The sequence below is a fragment of the Brachyhypopomus gauderio genome, chromosome 1 (assembly GCF_052324685.1).
Source record: "Brachyhypopomus gauderio isolate BG-103 chromosome 1, BGAUD_0.2, whole genome shotgun sequence".
Lineage (NCBI taxonomy): Eukaryota > Metazoa > Chordata > Actinopteri > Gymnotiformes > Hypopomidae > Brachyhypopomus > Brachyhypopomus gauderio.
Window position 1 is genome coordinate 22,547,443 of NC_135211.1, and position 27,866 is coordinate 22,575,308.

The window sequence follows — 27,866 nt, forward strand, 5'->3', positions numbered from 1 at the left end:
AGCTGTCCTGCGTGTCTGGCGCCGTGGCGAGTGACCGCGAGACACACTGCTGTTGCTCCAGCCCTGCGTTGGAATGCCGCAGGTCACCTGTGGAGTGAGTCTTTGAAGGGACTGGCCAGTTCTCGCCGTAATTACGAGCCGCATAGGAAAGGTCATGGCGCACAGGGCCCGTCTGCCTCAGAGGTGGTGCTGGGTGTCGGGGAGAGTGCTGTCTGTCATCATCTCAAGGCTCGTAAATGGGAAAGTGCGTGCGCATGTGAATGTGTTCATGCATGCGTGTTCATGTGTGTGTATGCATGCATGTGTGTGCGTGTGCATGTGTGCGTGTGTGTGTGCGCGTGCGTGTGTGTGCGCGTGCGTGTGTGTGCGCGTGCGTGCGTGCGTGTGTGCATGTGTGTGCGTGCGTGTGTGTGCGTGCGTGCGTGCGTGTGTGTGTGTGTGTGTGTGTGCTTGCGTGCGGTGCGTGTGCTCGTGTGTGCTTGTGTGTGTTTGCACATACGTGTGGGACGGGAATATAGGGGCGGTCACTATGACAGTGCAGCTTCTGACCATGATTGTAATGGCGGGATGACACAGTGTGTCAAGCAGAAGGAGTAAGATCACGCTGATTCCCCAGAACTGCTGAGGTCATCTTCCTTCCCTGCATGGAGACTTTCCTGATTTAACACTGTCTCAGAGAAATTAATAGAGAGGTGGGGGGTGTCCCTCCTCTCCTCTCCCCTCCTCTCCCCTCCCCTCCCCTCCCTCCTCTCCTCTCCTCTCCTCTCCTCTCCTCTCCATCCTCTCCCCTCCTCTCCTCTCCCCTCCTCTCCCTCTCCTCTCCTCTCCCCTCCTCTCCCTCTCCTCCTCTCCTCTCCCCTCCTCTCCTCTCCCTCCTCTCCCCTCCTCTCCTCTCCTCTCCCCTCCTCTCCCCTCCTCTCCTCTCCCCCTCCTTTCCTCTCCCCTCCTCTCCTCTCCCCTCCCCTCCTCTCCCCTCCTCTCCTCTCCCTCCCCTCCTCTCCCCTCCTCTCCCCTCTCCTCTCCCTCTCTCCTCCCATCCTCTCCCCTCCTCCTCCTCTCCCCTCCTCTCCCCTCCTCTCCCTCCCTCACCCTCCTCTCCCCTCCTCTCCCCTCCTCTCCTCTCCCCTCCTCTCCTCTCCTCTCCCCTCTCCCTCCTCTCCCCTCCCCTCCTCTCCCCTCCCCTCCTCTCCCCTCCTCTCCCCTCCTCTCCCTCCCCTCCTCTCCTCTCCCCTCCTCTCCCCTCCCCTCCTCTCCCCTCCCCTCCTCTCCCCTCCTCTCCTCTCCCCTCCCTCCTCTCCCCTCCTCTCCTCTCCCCTCCCCTCCTCTCCCCTCCTCTCCCCTCCTCTCCCCTCCTCTCCTCTCCCCTCTCTCCCCTCCTCTCCCCTCCCCTCCCCTCCTCTCCCTCCTCTCCTCTCCCTCCCCTCTCTCCCTCCTCTCCCCTCCTCTCCTCTCCTCTCCTCTCCCTCCTCTCCTCTCCCCTCCTCTCCTCTCCCCTCCCTCCTCTCCCTCCTCTCCCCTCCTCCCCTCCTCTCCCTCCTCTCCCCTCCTCTCCTCTCTCTCTCCCCTCCCCTCCTCTCCCCTCCTCTCCTCTCCTCTCCCCTCCTCTCCCCTCCTCTCCCCTCCTCTCCCCTCCCCTCCCCTCCTCTCCCCTCCCCTCCCCTCCTCTCCCCTCCCCTCCTCTCCCCTCCTCTCCCCTCCTCCTCTCCTCTCCCCTCCTCTCCTCTCCCCTCCTCTCCCCTCCTCTCCTCTCCTCTCCCCTCCTCTCCTCTCCCCTCCCCCTCCTCTCCCCTCCCCTCCTCTCCTCTCCCCTCCCCTCCTCTCCCTCCCCTCCTCTCCTCTCCTCTCCTTGATTACTGCAGAGATCTGTAAGTCTCACACAGCAGTTGGAGCAGACAGTGAAATGTGGAAAGAACAACAGAAGCAGATTGTGGCTGCTAATCTCTCACACACTCTCACACACACTCACACACACTCACACACTCTCACACACTCTCACACACTCTCACACACTCTCACACACACTCACACACACTCACACACTCTCACACACACTCACACACTCTCACACACTCTCACACACACTCACACACACTCACACACTCTCACACACTCTCACACACACTCACACACTCTCACACACTCTCACACACACTCACACACACTCACACACACTCACACACTCCCGTCCTCTGACCAGACATGTTCGAGGGGGGTTGGGAGGGTGAATACACATCACACTCCTGCACTGATGGTGTAGAAGCTGGAGCGGATGCAGTTCTGTAGTCTCCCATCACGTCTACATTCAGGGAGAACTCCAGAGCCACACAGGACATGCTGGAGTAGAGTCTCTCTGTCTCTGTCTCTCTCTCTGTCTCTCTCTCTCTGTCTCACCCCCCTCATCACGCCACCTCTCCCTTGGCCCGGTGTAACCAAGGCAACTGTGCCCACACAGAAATGCCACCAAATGTCACTGAAATGGTAGCAGGCAGTGTGCTCTTCACACCCCTGAGGAAGAGGAGCATCAGTGATGGACAACAATGACGACACCCTGGTGGACTTCTCAGGGGTGGGGGTGGGGTTGGGGGTGGTGGTAGGTGCTTTTATTCATGTTGTTAATTAATCTGTAACCAAGGTCACCTCGCAAAAATGTGGGGGAGAGGGAGTAAGAAGGTGTGATCCCTTTTGCAGTGTTAATGTGTGTGTGTGTGTGTGTGTGTGTGTGTGTGTGTGTGTGTGTGTGTGTGTGTGTGTGTGTGTGTGTGTGTGTGTGTGTGTGTACTCTGCAGGATGTTCGATGTCGGTGGCCAGCGCTCTGAGAGGAAGAAGTGGATCCACTGCTTCGAGGGCGTCACCGCCATCATCTTCTGCGTGGCCATGAGCGCTTATGACCTGGTGCTGGCTGAGGATGAGGAGATGGTCAGTCTCACCTTCCACATCTTCATCACTTCCACCAAGTCTTCCATAGTCTTTTGTACAGTCTGTATATTGTGCACCATACTGTGTGTGGAATCCTGTTCTCCTGGGTGTCTTATATGCTTTTATGATGTCTGGTATATATTTATGTATCATTATGTACTGTGCCTACATGCTGGCCATTTGCCCTTTGAGGATAATTAAGTGTTATTGCGCTGAATTAAATTCAGCTTTGAGGCAGATAGCCATGTGGGCATGGTCCTGCACCACAGACCTCATCGGAACTCTTAACTGCTCAAAGTCGGCCTTTGCAAGTTTAGCAGTACAAACGGAACTTTGTCTTTTCTTTTTCTCTTTCTTTCTTTTTTCTTTCCCTCTTCTCTTTCTCTTGTCCGGTCCCCCTCTCCCAGAACCGGATGCACGAGAGCATGAAGCTGTTTGACAGCATCTGCAACAACAAGTGGTTCACAGAGACCTCCATCATCCTCTTCCTCAACAAGAAGGACCTGTTTGAGGAGAAGATCGCACACAGCCCCCTGACCATCTGTTTCCCCGAGTATTCAGGTACCACACAAACCACTTCAATCACAGCACTATTACAGTATTACAATAAAGGAACAAATACTTCCAAAGTCAGGCTCATTCTAAGTCAGGATCGTTCTGTCAGCCTTACCTAGTGCAGAGGGAAAGAAATGACTGAAGAACAGTCATCAAAAAATTAAGAGCAACTGGTAAGTGCGAAATGAAAGTGCGTTCTGAGTTCTCGTTATTGAAAGTGCCCTGATGATCGGCGGCTTGTCGCAGTATTGATTCAGTATTCAAAGCTGTCAACACTATCGTCGTCATTCCCCAACCATCTTCCCCATTCAATTCCCCAAGTCGTCATTCCCCAACAAGCTGGTGAAAACCAGTGCCTGGAAATCCTACAGCAAGACGTCGTTGTCGACAAATCTTCTCGTCAAAGACGTTAAAGGACGAAGACACACTTAGTGTATCGTGTTCTGGCTGGCGTCTGGTTTTTTTTTCCCTTGGTGCTCTCCTTCTCTCTCTCCTCCCTCTATCTCTCTCTCCTTCTCTCTCTCCTTCTCTCTCTCCTCCCTCTATCTCTCTCTCTCCTTCTCTCTCTCCTTCTCTCTCTTGCCTGCTCACATTTTTGTTTTTCTTCTCTCCCCCCACCACCTCTTGCCAGGCGCCAGCACGTACGATGAGGCGTCCGAGTACATCCGCACCAAGTTCGAGGACCTGAACAAGAAGAAGGACACCAAGGAGATCTACTCACACTTCACCTGTGCCACCGACACCAAGAACATCCAGTTCGTGTTCGACGCCGTCACTGACGTCATCATCAAGAACAACCTGAGGGACTGCGGACTCTTCTAGAGGAAAAGGGGCAGGTGAAGGGCTGAGGTAGGAGGACACACACACGTACATAAACATGTGCGCACACACACACACGCACGCACGCACGCACGCACACACACACACACACACACACACACACACACACACACACACACACACACACACACACACGTACATAAACATGTGCACACACACACACACACACACACACACACGTACACACACACACACACACACACACACACACACACACACTTGCAAACTTTCCCACAATGTACACTATATGTTCATGTCCATGTATATACATCTTCATGCAAGAACACCCCCCTCTCTTTCCCTCTCTGTCCCTCTCTCCCATCTCTCTCTCTCTCTCTCTCATATTCAGATTACTTGAACTGTTGTGTTGAGCTGGTGGAGGTGAGGAACGTTCTGACTCACTGTACTGGCCCACCATAATTCTGTGATTCCTGATTTTGGAAAGACAGAGAGCCCGGAGGAACCACACACAAGTTCAGCAATGGCCGTCGTCCCATCCCACCAGTGATTCCTGCCTCCACCCACCTGCATCCCTCCCTCATCCACCTTAAATCACCCTCAACTCCTTCACTCACCCCCCCCCCCCCCCCCCCCCCCCCCCCCACGTTAACCCACCCTTAACCCCTGTCCCCATGCTAACCCTTCCCCCTCATGCCTACCCCCCCAATTGATCTCCCAAAGCGCTCTTTCTGTCTGTCTCTCTGTCTCTCTCTCTCTCTCTCTCCACACATCCTGTATCGCGTAACTCCTTTGGGCTTCGACTGGTCCATTTGGATTTTTTCAGTAATGTTTCTCATTGTTTGTTTTTCTTCTTTCTTTATTTTTTGAGTAATAGAGGCTACAAAAAAACACTTTTTTATATGAATACTTTCATTTTATTGTAGGAAATGTGATGTGCAAATTTTATTAAACTTTTAATTGCAGAAAATGTGTTTTTATAAAAAAGGACAAGGCAGATAGAAGTAAGAGAATGAATATGAATTTGTTTGTTTTTGTTTTTTAAATAATGTTTACATGTCATTATTTAGAGCAAACATCATGCATGATGGGGGAACAGAACCTTCGTATCCTCCACGCAATCACATAACATTCTAAAATTACATTTTAAAGTAGTTTAAATAAAAACAAACATTCACAAATAGACGGAGAGATGTGGCGGGAGTGATTTTGAGCTGGTATTTAATGTATGTATGTACGGTTAGTCTCTTGCTTGTTCGTCCGTTGCACCGACGTACCATTTCAGTCCAACCCACCTACCATCTTCACCTCCTCTGCAGTGTCACGCAAGCAAGGAGAAATAGTTATTAATAAGAGGCTAATCTAACTGCATTTAAAAAGGGTTGTTGATTGTTTTCGTTTTGTTATTGTTACAGTTTTAAAATGCTCAAAGGCCTATATAATGATTTAATTTAAATAAAGGTTAAGTCACTAGAGGGCTTTTTGTCACTCGTAATCAATGAAGGGTGTTTGTAGTACACGTGTTTGTGTGTACGTGTAAGTCGGCCGGTGGAGGGGACGGGACCGGAGGACACGCGCTGTTCTCTGCTCGTGCTACACATTTTCCTGCACGCGATGGAGGGGGCGTGAGCTCACGGGAATGAGCAGAGGCCCCGCCCCCCACCTACCCAATATGGAAACGTGATCGAAGATTTAATACAGACCAACGTCTATTTATCCAACAATGAATTGTGTACATAAAATTATACATAGATGTTCCTAAAACAATCTTGTCTTTTGTGTTCTTTTGTCAGCTGTCAAAACAAAACGAGACAAAAAACATGGGGAACAGGCCGTTCTAATTTTCTCCACTTCGAGATTTGCTGTGTCGACTTTATTAAACTGGAAGGACATCACACTACTAAGCTGACGCAGCAAACCGTTAATTGGTAGCTACCGAATGCAAAAGAAGGAACGCGAAGAGTATTTGGCGAGATCAGACTTGTTTAACTCGTTGACTAATCCCCGCTGACTGACTGTTAGCGGTGTTGTGTGGTAGTTTTTCCGGTTTTCTTCTTTACATGCACAATGAAATGAAGATACTTTGAAACCAGTTCTTTTCGGAATTCGTCTCGAAAGTAACAAAACCGAACCGTTAAAAGCTGGTAATTGATGCAGTTTTCTAATTCCACTTTTTTGGTAAGTCAACTTTTGTGTAGACGAACACCGCCATCTAGCGATAGCTTCGTGAAACAGCAGCTTTTTATACGGGCCGTTGTGTTTAAATCGATAGTGATTAGTCCCAAAATCACAAGCCTGCAAGTTCATGGCAGTAGTCTAACTCTACAGATACTACACTGAAGGTGATATGTATTAGTGTGATATGGCACTGTGATTTTTTTTCAATGTAAATGTGTAATGAATGTCCTGTTGGTTTCAGCAGAGCTGTTACATGAATGAGTTGAACTCATGAGTCTTGAGGCTTCACTCTGATCTAAAGTGAGTTCACGTCCACTCCCCACACTTCTCTTCTGCATACTGATGGGACTGCAAGCAGTTCGATATATTAGGACAGCAGTGTGGATATGTGCTGCAGTGTTGGCTGTGGATGAGGGTTCGCTTGTCAGTCTGCGGAACTGTTCCACACTGATGTTCTGGGAACCGCACCAAGCAATATCCAATGTTCTAGCTGTCAATGAATGCACATAATCCTGCTTGCCTCATCACTAAAGCTTCACGTTCACAAAGTGGGTGTGTGTGGTTGGTGGACTACACTTTGTGTCACAAAGGTTTAAAAAGATGTGCGTGAGTGAGTACAGTACAAGCACAACCCAAGTGAAATGTGTGTGTGTGTGTGTGTGTGTGTGTGTGTGTGTGTACGTTGTGGTGTGAATGCATTGATCTCAGCTCAGCTGTGCGCATGTAGTGTATATGCAGAGAACTGCAAAGGAACGACCATGCAGAGTATGTATGTGTGTGATACGCATGACTGAATCTGCTAAATGTAACCCTGTGTGTGTGTATGTGTGTGTGTGTGTGTGTGTGTGTGTGTGTGTTTTATACCTAAGCCGAATTCCCATCTAAGAAGAATAAACTGCTGTGAACCAGAGCTCAGGTGCCCGCCCCTTCATCAGCACCTATGGAGACATGCACACGCGCGCACACACACACACACACACACACACACACACACAAAACCTGTTCACTGCAGCTGTGCCCCAATCATGAACCCCTGTAATCACCTTTGTTAAGGATGACTGACTGATAATGAGGGCAGGAGGTGCCATACACGGTGCAGCTTTGGAGGACCAGCGGGTTAAAGCAGTCGTGTTTAGTTCCGCTACTGGACCGTTCCTCTCCTGAGTTTAAGGTTTCACCAGCTCAAACCTGTTTCACCTCAATCAGCTAATTGCCAAAGCCTTCCTCCATTCTGTCAAGTGTGTAGGAAAAGGTCTAACACTGAAATGGGCGACTGGGAGAGTGGGGTTGAATTTCTCTGGCTTAGAGCTCATCTACCCCAAATCTCTATTCAGTTAAGGGCTGAACGTCTCCGGTTTTGGAGATCTGCCCTGCAGAGTTCAGTTCCAACACACCTGGTCCTGATATTCAGTTGCAGGTGAAGTGGTTCAACAGTGCTGGATCAGGATTGGGTTTGACCGTGCAGGATGCAGGATCAACAAGAACTTAAGGACCAGGGCCGTAGCTCAGCCGTGTGGAAGCACCTCTACCTTTGGTTTGTATTCCTCTCTACACATGCCACAAAAAGAGCCCAAAACAGACTCTCCCTTCATCTGTACTGCTGAGCTTGCAGTCATGGCAATGGCCTCGCTGTTGTCCGGGGAACCACAGTGATGTAGGCCACTGAACTTCCCATCAGACACTTTGATAGTGACTTCCTAGCAGGTGTCGTATGCCGTCTGGCACAAAGGAGAAAGTTCATTTGGATCTGGTCAGCTGCAGGATGTGACACGTTTTCACAGAATGAATTGATAAAATGTAGCATTGTATAACAAATGGTGTTATTTACTGTGGAGCAGTGCATGCTGTTTTTCTTTTGATCTTCAGAACAGCCACCGGACAAAGCGAACCAGATCTGTTGTATTCTGACATCTGATCAACAATGGTGGAAGCTGCTCTGGGGCTTCTTGCCAGTTGCTATGAGACCAGAACAGTTAGTACCGTGCAGTTGCTATGAGACCAGTACAGTTAGTACCATGCAGTTGCTATGAGACTGTTAAATTGGTTTAGGCCAGATTGTGAAGCTGCATTCAGACTATTACAGCTGGTTGCAGTAGAATGTGAGGTTGCTATGAGACCGTTTCCAGTGGCGATGGTAGGAGAGAGGACATATGAGGCTGACTATCTCGACCCTGCCAACCAGACTGGAGAAGATGCTGGATTTGTATGCGACAAGGATGAGAGAAATTATATTAGAAGGCATGGTTTAATCTAGCAGTGTAAGGCCCTGTCCTCCGGGTACAGTACTCCGGGTTCACATTCAAAGAATGACAACAATCACCAAATAGACCTTTTCTGTTTTTATTTATTTATTTGAAGAAAAGCTGAAATAATTGTTAAGAGGAGATTCCCGACCTGACGTGGGGGAAGGCCGGATTCTGCCTGAGGTCTTGGACGGGAGGTTCTGTGAGGCGACGCCGTCTGCGTTATAATCTCGGCTAATGTTCAACTCGAAAAACAGCAGCACGAGCAACAACCCCCTGTCAATCTCGTTAATCTGGATGTTAAATGTGTGTTGTTTTGGAAAACAACGGTGGTAAAACATATGCGTCTTAGAAAAAACACAATTTAAATAGGACTTACTCGACCATGTAAATTGCTGAATTTGTAAAGCAAGAATGACTAATAATGCTACACGGCATGTTTATGTAAACTGTGACGAGATCTTGCAGTGTTAAATTACCCGACCAGAAAAAAAGATCCACAGAATAAATCAAAATGAATGGAGTTGTGTGCCCGCGGACTGAATGTAGTAGAGTCCCTTAAAAGTCCAGAATGTCGGCCATAACTCAAGACTTTATAAGGGTTTCACCCCTGTAGGACATATAGGCCTACTCTAAAATACGAATCCTCTCTGATTAAAGCTAACATGTAACACTTTATCCTCATCGTATCTGCTTCATTTGAAAGCCTCTGGTCTAGATTACAATATATCAACAAATATGGTGGTCACTGCGATTACTCACAAACTGGACTGTTGGTGTGTGTTAACATTGTACGCCGGAGTGTTGGACACTCGCGTTACCTGCAGCTGGACGGGACTTCGGGAGCCGTTATTCATAAGCGCGAGAGACACGTTTCTGCCCCCGACGTCGCCATACCGGCAATACTGCCCAACTCTGCATTTTCCAGTGCGGTTAAGCAGTGCAGGTAATGTCCAGAAATATGTAATATGCAACTTTAAAAGTGACGACATATTAAACGTTTTGGTGTAATATATTCGTTATGTTAGTTATAGTTTAACTTGTTTTATTGTAAGTATTACGTGCAGCAGTTAAGACCTGAGGGAGTTTTTATATTGGAAATTATTGGCTTTGTGTATAATTCTAAAACTGCAAATTAAATGTCAGAAATGTCCTAACTGTTCAGGCCAATCCGTTGGCTACTTTCTGTGCATGTGTCTCGTGTGATGAACCACAAATAGTTGCTGTATTCAATATTTCTATATTTCATCACTTTGCCTTCTGTGTAATTTTTGTAAATTAGTCTGGGTAAACAGAAGTTTTAAGGGAGGTTCACATGTTTTGTGTGACCCTTTAAAGTGCTTGTAAAATATCTCAGACAGCCAAGAAAACCCAGTTCCGAGGGGTGCATGTTTCAAAAACAATCTTCATCATGGGCATCATCATTATCATCATCATCTTGCCATTTGCTAATACTCCTCAATTTACAATGGGTTTTTTTTCTGGAAGAAAGAAAAGGAACCTGGTCTGATTCCTTTACTTTATGATGAATAAATGTCCCTCTGTAATATGTCCCTCCAGCCTTGTGGAAGGACCCCCATAACTTGATGGTACGAATATGTTGTACAGTGGCTGTAGGGTTCATATATTTTTCAGAATCTTTTTTGGAGCATTACCAGGAGTCCATTTCAGGGTCAGGTTCAGAATGTTTGAGCCATCGAACACTGAAATGTTCTCTGGTTCTGACAGTGTTTGTACATGTACACTTTTCTGCAACGCGTTTCAACAGCACTTTTCTCCCCTGGTGGCAGAATCCTTAACTGGGCACCTTTACAGCTCAAGTCTCCTAAAGAGAGACCAGCACCGTGAAGAAGCCAGACATGTGCTGCCATGCCTGGCTTGCTCAGAGTCTACCGAGCTGATCGGATCAGAACCGGGGGTGGAGGACTGTGCCAACAGATGCCCTCCACCTTATTAAACTAACTCCACCTGCACACACATTAGACCCATTTGCTCATCATTTCTAACCGCAAACACAGGTAGCACTATGGCAACTGCTGTTTCCAGCTGAGAGTGCAGAGCAATGTGTTGTTGGTCATTTCCCTGCACTAACACACCTGATTTAAGACGTGTTAATGAGTGGGGGTGGTGTTCAGGCAGACAGGAAACCAAATCTGTGCTGGGCTCCGTACTTGCAGACCCTTCTGCTTTACAGCAGTTTTTACTGCAACTCTGTTATTTCCATGGTGGCCATGTCAGAAATGACAGCAGCACCAGATTACTGTTGATACCACATAGCTGAATCAGATGAGTGATATGGAGGTCAGAGAGGTCAGAGGTCAGCTAGATGAAGCTCCTACTCCAGCCTGCCACTCTGGATACTAACTTGCATGTGTTCCATTTTGTTATGGATACCTGGGAGCATGAACCTAGATATTTTGACATGGCAGAGACAAAGCTGAAATGTGTGTGAAGTCTGTGAATTTTTCCCCTTTATTTACTTGATTATTTTCTTCCTTTCTTCTCTTGTATTTACTGTTTCCTTCTCATAATAAATCAATTTACACATTTAATTTTCATATTAGTTAAATCAATATTATTATTAATCAACATCAGGTTTTTAACAGTATTTTAAAAGAAAGAAATATATTTAAAATGTATTTATGGGGTGTGGCAAAATATTAAGAGGGAAAAAAGCGAGTTGTTTACGTTATTCTTCTTCTTCTTCTTCTTCTTCTTCTTATTATTATTATTATTATTATTATTATTATTATTTTAAGGTCCACCGGGTCTATTACATATGTTTCAAATGTTGTTTCACATGTTGTTTGTCTGAGAAACTTGGATTTTACAGATTTACAAAACTGAACTAGTATTTGCAATAACGGAAGCGTCCTGCGGGGGGCGGTTATGTCCACGGTGTTTCTCTTTAACTCTACCCTTAAGAAACGGATATTTAAAACTAGACTATTTTAACAATTGGATCTAACCAGTTGTTTTAAATGAACTGACGCTTTCACTGGTGTTTGCCAACAATACTAACAAGTAGTATAGCATGCTTACAGTGGGTACGGACCAAATGCTGTAAACCCTGACCAAATAAACAAGAAAATCTTGAAAATGATTAGAAAACGTTATACGTTGTACGGACACATTACGTTTCTTTAACCAATGGAAGTTTTGGGGCTGTAGAACATGTTGCAGAATAACAACTGTGTTATAAATTCAGATGTAAGCTTGTTCATTTTCAGAATGAATTTATATGTGCTTAGAAATTAGATAGTTAAGTAATATATACCATTATAGCATATTTTGTAAGACTGTGATTATAATTAAAATTAATAAAGCTTTGGCGCTTTAACGCACGCTTTTTTGCTCACAGAACATCTATCGGGAAATACATAAGGTATGTCTGGAAATGCTTCTACAATACCGTGCTTTCCGCCGTTGTGATTAATTTGGGAGGAATAGGCGCTCATGTTTCATGCCCGCTCCGATTGGTTGGTTTGATTATTCGACGCGCTGACTGGTTGCGCAGCGCACTCTGGAATGATCGGGACGAGCTCAAATGAGCCTCTTACTGCATCTTTCGAGTCAAAACGCTAAAGTGGGAGAAAGTGCATCTGTTCAGAGAGTTCGCTCTTGTTATATTCTAATCTTAGTGAAATCTGAAAAGAGGTTAGCCTTCTTTCCGCGGTAGGCTGATTGTAATATTTATAGTATTCTGTAGTTAACGTAAATATTTGGGATTTTTGGAAAACATTTCTTCATCGTTTAAAGCAATTTCCTGGCACTGACATTCATCCAGAAATGGTAAGCTTTGCACAACCTCCCATTATTTTCAAACTTGTTTAACTGTTATGATTACTTTGATAACGTGATAATTAATCTGGTCTCGGTTAATATGGAGATGCTCCGCTCCTAACAAAGCCTACTGCAGAAATGCCAGTAAATGAGACAACATCTGGATCTCGTGTACGCAGACATGCGCTCAAGTGCGGGCAGCGCCAGCATCAGTGGCCGCTCCGCTCGCACCGCGTGCGCTCCGCTGCTTCACGCGCGTCTCTTGCGTGCGCACTATTGACTGATTCCTAAGTGGCGTTCGCTTTACTTAAAACAAAGCAAATATATTTTGGAGGACGAATACGTTATTTTTGGCGAGTTTGTTTTTGGCTTGGACTAGCGTTGCCATTTTCCCAGGCTTTGATAGCTTATTTCGGAGTTTGAACTTGACGGATTGCCTTTGGAAGGTTTTCTGTCGCGCTCAGCGACGATATACAGATGGCCAACAAAGTGTCGCGAGCTGCGAGCGAAGGGCAGTCGCGCAGAGACGAAGTGTGTGTTCTGTTTTGGCATAAACCTCGTCCGGGTCCTGCTACCCTTATAGATAAATGTTCAAAATCATCACGGAGAGTCTCAGTGGAAGGAGTCATGATTGTGTGGCGGGATAAACGATCTTTATAAAGGTTTTTAGAGGTGTTTGCTTTACAAATATAACAATAATTCAAGACTACCAATACTGAGTTACCTGATTATTTCTGATTATTGCACTGTTGGATATCACTTACCTTGCATAACCTTGGCTGGTTAGAAGCTTAAGTAGGAATCTGATAGTCCAAACATGCATGAAGTGAGTATCGAATGTATTGTACTGTATGCATGTATGTATTATATTGTTAGATTGAAAGGGGCTGACAACATTCACCAGGTCAGACATTATGCTAATTTCTCTCCTATATCTAGCAGTCAGTTTCTTACATTACAGCATCAGTGTGTGCAGTTCAGTTTATCAGCATATAACAAACCTCAGCTTCATGTATTTGAGGCAATGTCAGCAACAGTGCTAGAGGGAATAAACAGAGAAATGGTGGATTTGAGCAGACTGTACCCCAGAAACTCTTTTAAGGACATAACAGTCTGTGAGATATAAGGGATATTAGAACCCACATCTTTCTGGAACCTCTCCCAGCTGAGCCACAGCCTTCTTCAGAAATGTTTCCCCTTATGTTTCTGATCAGTGAGAGTGTCCGTGTGCTTGCTGTGGGCAATCAGTCTCAGCATAATTGCTGGTGACCAATCAAAGTGGGCGTCTTTGAGCCACTGAGTGATGCTAACCAATCTGAGTGAGCACCTGAACCTTAGTGGTTGGTGTGAACCAATAAGAAGGGAGAGGTTTGAGTCAGTGGGTGACAGTGACCAATTAGAGTGGCTGGCTGTGAGTCAGAGCTCATTCTGAAGGTGTGCCTGTTTGTGTTGTGAAGTGTCACTGGTGTCTCTCCCAAATATGTTTTCACCATCTGCTTAAATAAATAATTTCATTTTGGCACACAGTTTTAGCCAATATTCCTATTTGTGATTGAAAGACAGTCAACTAAGAATGATCTTTGTTGATAGGTGTCCTGCTTGTGTATGCCATTGTTTTATTCCCTGCATGACTACAAGGTGTGGTTTGAGATCATGTAATCAATCAGGTGTGGCTGATTTGTAAGTTTAAACTATATACATGTTCACGTCGTTGTTGATGTTTTTTTCTAGAGCTATGACTAGAGGGTGTGACTGTCTGGATGGAGCTTCTTACTAGCTTTAAGGTTTTTTTATTGCTATGTAATACTTCTCAGTGACTAGAGCAGGGAGTAGTTCTTTCATAGGCCCTTCAAGTCTGAGCCTGTATAAGCAGAAGGCTTAAGCAGCACATAGCAGAGGCCTAGATTTCCTTTCTTGTGTTTGGAAGACATTAGTTGTTCAACTCACATGTCAACTTGTTTTACAGTGAGCCCCTCTCACTGACAGACAGGTTTGGTTAAATGTTGAAAGCACTAAAACAACCATTGTAGTACCAAAATGTCTGGTTTCCAGATCATTTCTAGGGTGTTTGATTGAATAAATACCAGTGGCTGTGCAGTATTTTGAAATATTGCATTTGTATTTGAAATATCTCACAATTGCACATTTGTGAAGCATTAAGACTTGCTGGAAAACTAACTGGAGGATGTCTATCCAGTGAAAAAGACCTGTTGCCTGTGGGTAGTGTAGTCTGACCTCACTTCTCCTGTGGGTAGTGTAGTCTGACCTCACTTTTCCTGTGGATAGTGTAGTCTGACCTCACTTCTCCTGTAGGTAGTGTAGTCTGACCTCACTTCTCCTGTAGGTAGTGTAGTCTGACCTCACTTCTCCTGTGGATAGTGTAGTCTGACCTCACTTCTCCTGTGGGTAGTGTAGTCTGACCTCACTTCTCCTGTGGGTAGTGTAGTCTGACCTCACTTCTCCTCTGTGCTTTCCCCAGCTGGGTCTGCAGGATTCGGGAGGCCGCCTGGGCCAGCAGGTTCGCTCCATGATGCGCTCTCTCCAGGACCTGAAGCACCTACGGCGGACGTGCACAGCAACGCCCCCTGCTGGCCCGCCCCCTGCTGGCCCGCCCCCTGCCCGACCACGCGCCTGCAAACTACTGATCGCGCAGCGGGAGCGGCGGGCACGGCTCAGGGTCAGCGACGCCAGCGAGGCCAGCAGCTCGGACTCGGCATGCTGCCTCTCGGGGACCCTGGAGGACGAGGATGGAAGAGCGTCCAGCTCACCCAGTAGCGAGCGGAGCCTGGAGCTGGACTCGGACTACTCGGAGGGCTCGTGGCCGGACGAGGGTGTTGTGCTGCGGCGATCCCGGAACGTACGTGTCTCTTCAGTGGCCTGCCTGCGCACCAACCAGATAGTGACCCCGCCGGGCCCCCGTCCACGACCCAAGTCCACGTCCGACGCCTGTCTAGAGAGGTGGACGGCATTCGAGGTGGCGGGCGGGTCGGAGGACTGGACGACGGCGCTGCTCACCCGTGGACGGAACCGCCAGCCACTCGTGCTGGGCGACAACAGCTTTGCCGACCTCGTCCAGAACTGGATGGACCTGCCGGACCTACCGGACCTCCCGTCAGAACCGACTGTGCCCAAACCCAGCTCGGGCAGGCACCTGGCCAAAGACTTGCTGATTAACGTCAAACGGCGTCTGGCAGGCATCTCTCGTGGCGCAGGCGTGTGGAAGAAGACGTCAGACTCGCCTCGAAGCAACAGAGCTGCCGTGGTGCCCAAGCGGCTCTCGTGCCCTGTGGACGTTCCACGGAAGGTTCCGTTTTTCCACAAGTCTCACCTGGGACTTGACATGGACCATGAACGTGACATGGACTTCTACCGCTTCACAGGGCTCATGAAGACTGGCAACCGTCAGCCAATCATGGGTAGTGACATCATAGGCTACATATGAGTGCCATCAAACCTACCTGCACTCTGACTGAAGGAATTCTGGTACATATGGGGACTGTTTTATATATAAAGCTCTTGTGTTAATAATCCAATGTATCATGGTCAAGCTGATGATGATGATGATAATAATAATAATATTAATAATAATAAAAGTTTCAAACATTTCAAAAGTAGTCTCGCCTCTCCCTCAGTGGAGTCATTGGCATAGCCTGTGGGCTGTGGACCTGTGTGGTTTGTGATCCACGTTCGTCCAGAACTTCTCTGGACACACTCTGGATCTATGCTCTGCACGTGCTCTTTCTATGCTAAGTCTTCTTCAGTTTGCATTCTTGACATAATGTGATGAAAATTATGTTCATCTTGGAATAAAGTGGGTGTGTTTAGCTTACGGCTCCTACAACCTGCTCCCTACAGCCTGCTCCCTACAACCTGCTCCCTACAGCCTGCTCCCTACAACCTGCTCCCTACAGCCTGCTCCCTACAACCTGCTCCCTTCAGCCTGCTCCCTACAACCTGCTCCCTTCAGCCTGCTCCCTACAGCCTGCTCCCTACAGCCTGCTCCCTACAGCCTGCTCCCTGCTTTTGTGTTCTCAAGAGACCGTAGTAATTACCTGACATACTTTTAAGGACATGGGGGAATTAAGGTCTTTCTGCAGGGTTAATGAGATTCCAGTTGTACATAATGGTTTCTGGGGAATTTAGAGGAATTAATGTAAGGCACATATTCCACAGGCTATTTCCACAGATGGCATCATACTCTACGTCATCATACAAACCTTTTCATTTATCTACTCTAAATATTCCCTTTTATTATATCTGCATTAGCAAGATGGTAGTGTGTTTTGTCTTCATAATGGAAGAGGAGAAAGGGATGGGAGTATAATAAAGCTATTATTGAGGAGAGGAGAGGAGAAATGGAGAGGAGAGAGGAAGAGAAGAGAGGGAGAGATGAGAGGGAGAGAGAGAGGATGAGGAGAGAGGGAAAAGTGAGAGGGAGAGAGAGGGAGACAGCGAGAGGGAGAGGAGAGAGGGAGAGGAGAGGGAAAGGTGAGAGGGAGAGAGAGTGTGCTGGGTGAGCTAACTCCGTGTCCTCTGTTTGGGTGATGTGGCAGTTTGACTCTGCTAGCTATTCTGTCCTCTGCATGGCTGGTTGGTTTGTGATTTAAGAGACGGGCAAAAGCTCGATCACATCATCGCTGTTTCTCAGGTTACACTGAGCCCCTCTCCCTCATCACCTGGAGGTCCAGGTGAATGTGCTGACCCTGGATCAGAGTTTGTTTTTAATAGCGCTGTAAAAGCAACTGCATGAGCAGCAGCACACTGATCCCAGATCAGCCTTCGTTCCTGAGAGATGAGCGAGAAGTATGAAGTGTGGACTGGTGCGGGTTGTGGTTGAGGGCGCCCGGTGTGGGGTGGGGGGAGGAGGTTCTGTTGTCATGGTGTTTGTCTTTGATGGTTAAATGAGTCCATTTGTGCAGAGAGAGCAACGAAGCTGATAACAGCACAACTCCTTAGACAGTCTAAAGTTACCATGCTTGTTACAAACCCATAACTCTTATGCAAATAACTTCATGCAAACGGTCTGAGTCCCTCCAGCCCCCATGGAAATGGCCGACTGCGTTTGGTGACCCTGGGGGTTTATGTCAGCTGGATGGTGTTAGATTATCTGGGTACTTGGGGTCTCTGAAGCAGTTAAAGTCCAGCTGTATGTCTCCATGTAAACTTTGGAAGCAGTGGGAACAGTTTAGATGTGAAACAGGGAAGACATTTGTGGAGAGCAGAATGAAGTAGATGCAAAGGGGGAACCCACATTGCATAGAGTAAATGAGTGTGTGTGTGTGTGTGTGTGTGTGTGTGTGTGTGTGTGGGCTCACCTTAGTCCATTTTAGTATTGGTTTTACACCATATTACTATTCACTTAGTTCATGTTCCTGAAAAGACTGAAGAAGAGAATGTAGGCACACACCCCACGGGATCACACACACACACACACACACACACACACACACACACACACACACACACACACACACACACACACACACACACACACACACACACACACACACAGACAATGTTGATGCATGTGCTTTGGTAGTGTTAGGTTTATGTGCCAAGTGTGTGCTAGACCTTGGAGTAAGTAAAGTGTGTGTGTGTGTGTGTGTGTGTGTATGGATGCCAGATGTTGGCGTATTTGGACAGTGTGAGATGGAATGCTTTTGGGAATGAGATCCAGTCTACATCAGCACATGGCAAGGATGAAACCCCTGACCCGGATGTGTTTGTGAACACATTAAACCATCGCATCCTACTCTAACCTAAACATCCTTTCACTAAAGCCGCTGGCTCCTGGATTCAAAGAGCTGGGACCACGTCAATGAAGCTAGTAGCTACTCAGGACTAATAACTGAAGGCACTTTAGTTAAGCAGAGGCTGGCGATAAGGGTGTAAAAACAGGTCCACTGTAGCTCTGGAATCTCACACCTTGCTGTGATATTCAAGACTGTTTAGAGTGGCCTCTAATTCAATAAAAAGGCCAATGTTAAATTGAAGAAAAATATAGAACGACTGAATGGACTTGTACTTTGTGTAGTAGCAAGTCAATTACAGCTGATCCACATTCAACTTTATTTTTCTGCCTCAAACTACTCTCAAACCATTTGAGGGGAAAGACTCTAAACTGATCTCAGATCAGCTAGAGAGATAAAAGGCTTGACCTCTGGATTGGCCACTTCATGGAGGTGTGAAGGGCACAACTGAACACGGAGCCAGGCCAGATGGATGTCAGCATTAGTTACATGTGCTATGTTTGATGATCATATGTTTCGCAATGAATATTCACAGGCCACAGGTCAACTGACCCTAATTAACCAGGGCTGCTGTGTGTGTGTGTGTGTATGTGTGTGTGTGTGTGTGTGTGTGTGCGTGTGTGTGTGTGTGTGTGTGTGTGTTTGTGTGTGTGTGTGTGTGTGTGTGTTTGTGTTTGTGTGCCTGTGTGCTTGTACGTGTGTATCCATGGGTTTGCATGAGTGCGCACGTCTGTGTGCTAAACGTGTGCGTGCGTGTGCATATACATCTGCATCTGTGTGTGTGTGTGTGTGTGTGTGTGTGTGTGTGTGTGTTTTAAAGACATGAGTGATTCAACTGTTTGATTTAAGAGTCCTCAGTCCATTCAGGTGGGTGAAGACCTAAGGTTTTTCCATCTTGTTAAGGTCTTTGTTTGTTTTTTTGTGCTGGTGGGGAAAGGCACTCCAAAGAGTTCACTGGTGACGTCACCATCCCATCTTGTCTTCTGGAGTACATGTGTACACATGTGTGCCACAGATTTCACAGGCTCTTTTGAAAAGCTTTTTAACAAACAGCAGTGGTCTGAGGGTAATTCATTGCTAATGCCATTCAAACATACCACTCTATTAGAGCTCGGTGTAATTATGTGGCCTCACACAGAGCCTCAAGGTTCCATTAATTATCCGTTCAATAACGCACTTAAACAGGAGTCACTCGGACTTTGCTGAGCGTGAACGTAGTCCACAGCGTGGTTGTGGTTGTTTTTTAAAAAGTGGTTGGCTTGGCTATCTGCCAAGGATCAAGCAATGGGCCTATCCTGTCAAACCCAGAATTCTGGGCTGATCAGTCTAATCTATTTGATTCATATTAAATGGGGAATTCTTGCATTTCTTTGAAATCAGGGAATGGAAGAAGTGACAATGGTAGAGGCCTGAGTCAGCCCAGCCTGCCCTGCTACACGGACCCGTCACATGCTTTCCTAACTGCCTAATTATCTTCACAATTATCTTCAGGACTCACGCATCTACGGAAGCACATAATGCCAGTGGCTGTGACGCTGTTACAAACACACACATACACACGATGAATCAGGAGGGGGAGGGAGGGAGACGTGCACGCCCACCCTGTACACACCCATCTGTGCAGGCCCATCTGCGCACGCCCGTCTGCACACACCTGTCTGGGCATACCTGTCTGCGCATGTCCGTCTGCGCACGCCCGTCTGCACACGCCCCCCCTGTCGGCCAGGAGGCAGACAAGCTTCTTCTCTCAGTTTGCTAGTTGCCGTGTGATGTGAGACGTGGCTGAGCTTCTTATGAGCTCAAAAGAGACTCGTAGGCCATTACACCAACTGTTTCACCAGCAGGTAATAGGCAGTGTGTGTTTTAAGAATGTTAATGCACACATTTGTGTGTGTGTGTGTGTGTGTGTGTGTGTGTGTGTGTGTGTGTGTGTGTGTGAGTGTGTGTGTGTGTGTGTGTGTAATTGTGTGATGCAGCAAAGTGCGAAAGAGAACAATTCCACATCAGTACATTAGACGTGGAGTAATTATGGGATTCCACACATACATACTCGGCTAAACGTTCCCCTAAACATCCAGAGAAAAAGAGGGAGTGGAGACCTGAATTATCATTAGATGAATGGATGGAAACAGTGCTCTGCTGCTCTGACATTAAATCATTAGGCTGAGAGGCATGTGGCGCTCACTTTGTGTGTGTGTGTGTGTGTGTGTGTTAGTGTACATATACATTCATTTGCTTGAGCTGTGTGCCTGGTACTGCTTTTGTGTACCTGGTTACCTGATTCTGCTGGTGTGCGTGTGTGTGTAATACAGGTAGGTAATGGGTTGAGTCGTGTGGAGCGAGACGCACGCCTACTCAGCTCTTTATTCACTCTGGAAGGTGGGGGTGGGGTGGAGTCATGGGGTGGAGGTGGAGGTGGAGGTGGAGGTCTGTCTCCATCCTCCCTCATCTTTGCACTAAAGCCTTAGTTTTAGCTCTTTGTCTAATAGCACAAACACAGCACATGTGTGTCTGGACATCTGACAGCAGTGTGGCCGTGTGCTCAGGGTTCACTCGGTGTGGCAAAATCACTGAATCTAGACTTCCTGTTTGGGATTCTGTGTACATTAAGGCGAGAGCCGCCACAGAGCCATATCTGAACAAGAATGTGTAGAATGAAAACATAAAGATAATCCTGTAATGGCATTAGTTGGCAATTCAAATACGATATAGGTGGGACTCATCGAGACAGATCGCACACACACACACACACACACACACACGCACACACACAACACACACACACACACACACACACACACATACACACACACACACACACACACACACACACTCACGGTGAAGGGTTTGTGGGTGGCGTTGGACAGGGTATGAATGTCTGTCTCTCTCCACAGGATCTCTGGGTAAACAGAAGGGGATGCTGGGTAAACAGAATAAGTCATGGCATGGACCAGTGCTGTCACTCTAAGGTCAACTCCTCCCCCAAAGTAGTCCTCAAGGACGGGCAGAGAGCAGCGACTGGGTCCGGCTGAATAAAGAACCACTACTCATTTCACGTAGTCACCAACTCTTCCAAAGCTGTGATGTTCATTAGAAACACTATGTATACACATATTGAAAACTACTGTTGACCATGTATAAATGAATAAACAAAAAACATTTTCCTTTAGAAATATATAAGTACGTTAGTAAAACGGAAAATGATGAAATAGTGAACTTTCAGGAAAAATTATTCAAGTGAACATCCTTTGAATAACATTTGAATAAACCATTGAATAACACTTGAATAAAGTTTTTGAAATTAGTACAAAAGACTTTTTGAAAACTAGGACCAGCTATTAATTAAAGCACTGGAGTCGTGTTCCTTTGGAATTAAAAGTTACTTTCATTACATTAAACTAAAAGCAGTGGTCAAAAGTACACATATTGGAAAGAAGTTTTATTGTTGAAAATGTTTTATAACAATATAAGAAGCTTTTAATTCATTTTTAAGCTTTTACAGAAAACCATACCACATTATACATAACAAGTTTTGTAAAATATTCAAGAAATTAAAAATTAATTAAAATATGAGGACTAGCTTTAAGAAGAAGTATTCCACATCTTCCAAGGCTTTGAACTACATTGACTGAAGGTACCTTGATATCAATATTGACAAGCTTTCTATGTACATGTAAAAATTAGATGCATGGCGTCAGTCTAGCAACTGACTGGTCTCGTGTGTTTGTTTGAGTTACCAGCGGCTTTATGCTAGAGTTCATGGGAAACCCACATCTCTGGAGGCTAGTGCAATTGTGCTATCCCATGAGGCCTTGCTGCACTGTATCTGGCTTCACCCCCAACCCCCGGTGCTGTTCTCATGGTCACGATCCGAGCTGAGTGCAGTCTCCGGGCCACCACCCACTTCCTCCTGCTGGCCAGCCGTGATCTTTCGCAGGCCAATAATAAATCGCAATGTTTAAATACAGAGATAAGAGAAGGGCCCCCAGAGACGTCCCGCTACACACAGCTGGAGGGGAAATGGACGCATGTTTTTGTCTCATTGTTTGTGTTTCTGCCAGCTTCAGTCAGGTCTGCAGCCGAGTTAGACGCTTGTCAGTTTGTCTTTAACCTGTGAATGAAAGCTTGTCTGTGTGGTTTCGTTGGTCCTCGTCTTGTAAGGAGCCGAACATCTTTTGTTTTCGTTTCTGTATAGGTAACTTTTCTGGTTCTGTTGTACTTTTGAAAGCTTTTGTTGTGTCTAAGGTTATTCCTTCTTCTTCTTCCTCTTCTTCTTCTTCTTCTTCTCCTCCTCCTCCTCTTCCCTCAGGATTACCTCTAAGAATAACTTGAAGGTGGGGAGCCATATTCAAGTCTCATCTGTACTAAAAGCAGGTTGAGCGTCTGCTAATCGTTCCTGGAGTGCCACAAGCCCCAGCGTAGGCACACCAGCGTTTGCTGCCAAGGGCTGAGTTCAACCCACAGGAGGAGGGTTTCCGCAACCTTGCAGCCAAACAGCAGGGATCTGTGATCCTGGAAGATAGAGGATGGATCAGCAAGTTAACTCTTCTACCTTTGGTGCATTTCTGCATGTATGAATGTGCACATGCAAAAATGTTCTTGCATATATGTGCTTTTGCTTGCACATGTGTGCTTTTGCGTGCACAAGAAGCCTGCAGGTTGTGCCCCAGTCAGTGGAGCACCAATGCCAGTGAACCTCATTGACAAGCTGTGTTCAGATCTAGAAATTGCAAACTCAAAAAAAAAAAACACCCACACAAACCATGAAATGAAATGAGCCATATTTTGTCAATTGTGATTTTTACACCCCAATCGAAATTTGTCCTCCGCTTTTAACCCATCTGTGCAGTCAGAACACACACACACACTAGTGGTTACTAGGGGGCTGTGGATCACACGTGCCCAGAGCGGTGGGCAGCCCTAGCCCGGCGCCCGTGGAGCAGTTGGGGTTAGGTGCCTTGCTCAAGGGCACCTCAGTCATGGCCTGTCTGGGAATCGAACCCACGACCCTCCGGTCACAAGACCAGTTCCCTAACCGCCAGGCCATGACTGCCCCATCCTAATCCCAAAAAAATCCTAATCCCAAAACATCCTAATCCTAAAATGTTGCAGCTGCTCCTGAATCCATTTTGCCTGTGCCTTCATGTCCGTGCAGGTGCATTGAACTCTCTGTAAATTCTTGTAAGGATCTTATTTCCTCTCTGGGTCCTCAGACGAGAGAGCCAATGTGGTCGGTCATAAACAATCACTCGTAAAGCTTGTTCTATGCAGGGCCTGGTGATAAGACCCTTGTAATCATGTGGAAAACTAAAAATCTTTGAATGTGCAGAAACCCATAAGCAGCATAGTCATGTGAGAAAAGGGTGACCAGAATTTGAACAGAATGTCATGTCTCCTGGACTGATGTTGGGGATGAGTGGCAGTCCACTACACAAACCATACACATGTGTGGGGCCCCAGGTGGCTTGCTGGCCACATGCGGTTGGCTGAAAAAAAAAAAGAAAAACAAAATAAGACAAAAGCATTCATTCTTTCATTGTTCACCAGCAAAGAGATACTGTACCACATCAGCTAATCAGGACTCTAGAACACAACCACAGCCACACAACCACACGCGTAACCAGTGATGGCATAGTTACCTTGAAAAAGTAATCCGAATACTGATTACTGATTGCTCCTTTTAAAAGTAACTTCGTTACGTTACTGATTGCTTGATTTTAAAAGTAACTATGTTAGATTACAAGTTACAATGCTTTAGTTCTGACTGCAGTGAGAAGATTAAGATAGTAGATTCTGCTGTCAAAAATGAAATGTGTTTGATTATGGACCCAGAAATGCCTCAAGCATTCAAACAGCGTTGTGTGAGAGAGAAGAAACTAGAGGTGCTCCTTAATGCCCGTCCACTGTGTGTAAAACAATATGCTTGTTAAACAGCATGTGTGAGAGAAACAGTGCATCAGTGCTTGTACTTGTGTACGCATGCATGTTTAGAGAGTTGTAACAAAATACATGTAATGCAGTACAAAATCAGGATTCAACAAGGGTAACTGTATCACAGTTACAGGTAAAGAACAATTATTAGATTTCCATCACATTATAAAATAAAGAAATAAAGATGACCAAAAACAAAGGATTATGATCAGAGCAATGATTACTTACTGAGTAATCAGAGCAATGATTACTTCCAATATACATATATAAATGTTATTAAGATTACCAGAATACATACATAATTATTAAAAAAAAACAAAATCGATCTGAAAGAGTTGGTATGTCTGATACTGGTGACAGCAGCCTGGATCTGTACTCATGTTTAATTATTTAATACTTTGAATTAATCAGTCACACAATTAAGTAAAATTATTTTGGTCAAGTTCATCACTTTCCTAAAGGTCAACAGATAGCCATCAGTTGTTGAATGGCATTTGGCCTGGATGGGATATTTTGCAAATCTGGATGAGACCCAGTTGGTTGAGGGATAGTTGGAGGTGAGGGAACCATCAGAGTAGCTGTGGAGGTCGTTGATGTTGAGGGGTATTTAGATGATGGAGATCATTTTGGTTGAGGGGTATTTAGCTGTGAGGTGGTTGTCCCTGGAGGGTAATTGGCTGTTACGTGTAGATTTGTAAGATAGGCTAGTGTTCTTGGGTGTTTGAATGCTTATGTTTCAGATTCTTGTCTTCAGATTTCTTCTCTTCTACTTCTTGTCTATTACTCAAGTCCTATGCTTTCTCAAGCCTGTTTCCACCATTGTCTCTCCTATCCTGGAAATGACTCTTTTAATTCTCTTTTAACCCTCTTTTAATTCTCTTTTAACTCTCTTTTAATGTTCCTGTGTGGTACTCTTCCTTCCTCCCCTCTACTCCTCCAGTGAGACTCCAATGAGATTCCAGTGAGACTTGCCTGTCCACTCTGAACACAAATGTATCTCACAAATCTGCACAATGCAATTAAACTAAGAAGATCAGAGTTCTGTCGAGATCCATCCACGTTTTCAGTGTTCAGTGTGAAGATTGCAATCATCTATTAAATATCTAAATATTTAAAATTATTTCAGCATTGACATATAATTCACAGGAGATATTAACATATCTCATTTCAATAATCAAAATCAAATCTCATTTCAATAATCAAAATAAAAAACCAGAGCCTGTCTGGCACAGATGTGTTCTGAGGTGAAATGGGGTCCTTCAGTGTGACAGCTACCCATGGAACTGTCTAATGGTCTTGCATTTTATTCAATGTCTAATGGTGTTGACATAAAATGAGGCTATAACTGTAAAACTTTATAAAAACACACATCTCATTTGAAAATAATTGTGCTCATATGGGATTTTTTATGTTGCATTTGATTCAATAGTTTCTTTTTAATCAATTAACATACATTTCATTCCTACTGAATGATTGATTGAACCCCTCTCTGTGGACGCACTGTTTCAGTTGTAGTGACTCATTAGGTGCACAAATTTGATATAATAATGACTAAACAAAATTGAGGAAGATAATTATGTTAAATGCAGTCTATTATTAATCCTCTTTTAACATTTACAATAAAACGTATATTTATTATTGAACCTGATAGCAGATACATTTGCTGGACATGTTTTGCCACATGTCTCAAAAATCGTTGATGATTGTGTAAGCTTGTTGGTGGCCATACTAGCTGGCACGTTAATATAGTAATCCTTTGGATTAGATTACAGATACATTTTAAACAGGCAGTCAGTAATTTGTAATGGAATACATTTTAAAATTAACCCTCCTAGCCCTTGCACACAGCGCAACAATGCAACAATGCAAACACTTCTTCCTCTCAGAGCGCTGGCCACCGACATTGAACATCCTGCAGAGTACACACACACACACACACACACACACACACACACACAGCAGTCCTGACACGATGAGAGTCAAATCTGGGAGCAAGAAGATCATTTTGATTAAAAAAATATATTTTTCTTTTCATATTCACCCTTTTAAATGAAAATAAAGAGTCTATCACATCCTGCTAGAACATTCGGGCTGTTCAGTCTGGGAATATTACATCCATAAGATGTGAAGTACTATGTGAATCTATGTACACCTATGTGAAGATGTGCAGTACTCCCTTCAGCAGCTGTCTGCGGCCAGCTGTGGCCCTGCTGCTCTAGAGTCTGTGGAGAGGGACCTGTGCTACTGTGGCCCCTCCAGGCCCCTGGGTGTGCACAGCAGGGCCAACAACCTTTCTGTGTACACCACATGTTCCAGGCAGCTGTGGGGCTGACAGGAGGCAGGAGAGAAGTGTTTCCCAGGGAAGGAGTGTCTGGTTTGTACTGCACTCTCAAAGTCACCACCATTGAAGTGTTGGATCTGTTTAGAGTATTCTTCACATTCTCTTAGCAGTGGAGCTCAGTGAAACCCTAAATCCTAGAACATCCGTTTGCTCAGGTCATGGGCAGCAATTCAGCTGTCTGAAAGAGGAGTTAGGTTTCCCAAGGCCAGTGGGGATATGCATATGAATTATCTGGGGTTAGAGATGTTGCTGTGTGTGTGTGTGTGTGTGTGTGTGTGTGTGTGTGTGTGTGTGTGTGTGTGTGTGTGTGTGTGTGTGTGTGTGTGTGTGTGTGTGTGTGTGTGTGTGTGTGTGTGTGTGTGTGTGTGTGTGTGTGTGTGTGTGTGTGTGTGTGAGAGAGAGAGAGAGAGAGAACAAGCACAACTTGGCAAATGTCTGAGAGACAGGAAGCTGTAGAAAGTGGAGGAGTGCACACTGGCTCTGGTTCATTTGAGTCCAGACTTGCAAAGATAAGGCAAGGACACACACACACACACACACACACACACACACACACACACACACACACACACACACACACACACACACACACACACGTACACACAGGCGACGAGGGTGCGTTCAGTGCACGGCTTCGAGAGCATGTGGCTCCACAGAGATGGCTGAGTGGAGACTGGTGGTCTTGTTGCAGCCATGATGTCAGAGCAGTAACACAAAGGCCGACTCTCAGTGACAGGAAGCAGGAGGTCAGTAGGGGTCTGCGTGTGACCCAACGCTACCCCAGGGCAACAGTGTAGAGATGCCACTGTGTTGCTCTACAGAAGCCATATATGACCGAGAGAGAGGAGAGAGAGAGATGCCACACATTGAATAAGGGATAAACACGCACACACACACAATGACTGAAAGAGACATCGCTGTGGGTTGTGTGCGGGATGAATGCATGCGCCTGTGTGTGTGCTTGTGTGTGTGGTCTTCAATGACTTCATGCAGTCTTTTTGGTTCCCATGAAGGGGTCTTCTGGGCCCTGGACTTCCTGTGACAGTGACCAACTCTATACAGAGACCCTTGAGCCACATTCTTATGCACAGTAATAGCATACTGCCACTACTATGGTAAATGTTTATAAATGTTCTGCTTACATTTAATATTACTTTTTTATTAGTAGTAGTATTATTAGGAATAGTAGTAGTAGTATACTGTTCTCTTTGGGTACATTTTTATGTCATGGTTGTCCAGTGGTTGTACTGGATAAGAGCGCCTGGCAACCAGCCCAGTGTGTTGGCAGACAGGGTGAGGATGGAGTGGAGTGGCACCATGTACAGGGACAGCACTGATATATTCAGCACCATGTGACCCGGTGCTCCGTGG

The 27,866-nt window shown here is 45.8% G+C and overlaps 2 protein-coding genes across 2 annotated transcripts in view; both read left to right on the top strand.

The window, feature by feature from the left end:
* gnai2a (guanine nucleotide binding protein (G protein), alpha inhibiting activity polypeptide 2a) overlaps positions 1-5,744 on the top strand; it is a 42,254-nt gene extending 36,510 nt beyond the window's left edge. The window contains 4 exon segments of the mRNA XM_077003295.1: positions 2,787-2,916; positions 3,324-3,477; positions 4,103-4,320; positions 4,661-5,744. Coding sequence (XP_076859410.1) covers positions 2,787-2,916; positions 3,324-3,477; positions 4,103-4,293 — 475 coding nt within the window. The 3' untranslated portion in view covers positions 4,294-4,320; positions 4,661-5,744.
* Positions 5,745-12,171: 6,427 nt separating this feature from the next.
* inka1a (inka box actin regulator 1a) lies at positions 12,172-16,074 on the top strand. The gene is made up of 2 exons (XM_077003301.1): positions 12,172-12,482; positions 14,953-16,074. Exons 1-2 carry the CDS (start codon positions 12,480-12,482, stop codon positions 15,913-15,915), a joined length of 966 nt encoding a protein of 321 aa, XP_076859416.1. The 5' UTR covers positions 12,172-12,479; the 3' UTR covers positions 15,916-16,074.
* Positions 16,075-27,866: the final 11,792 nt, after the last annotated feature.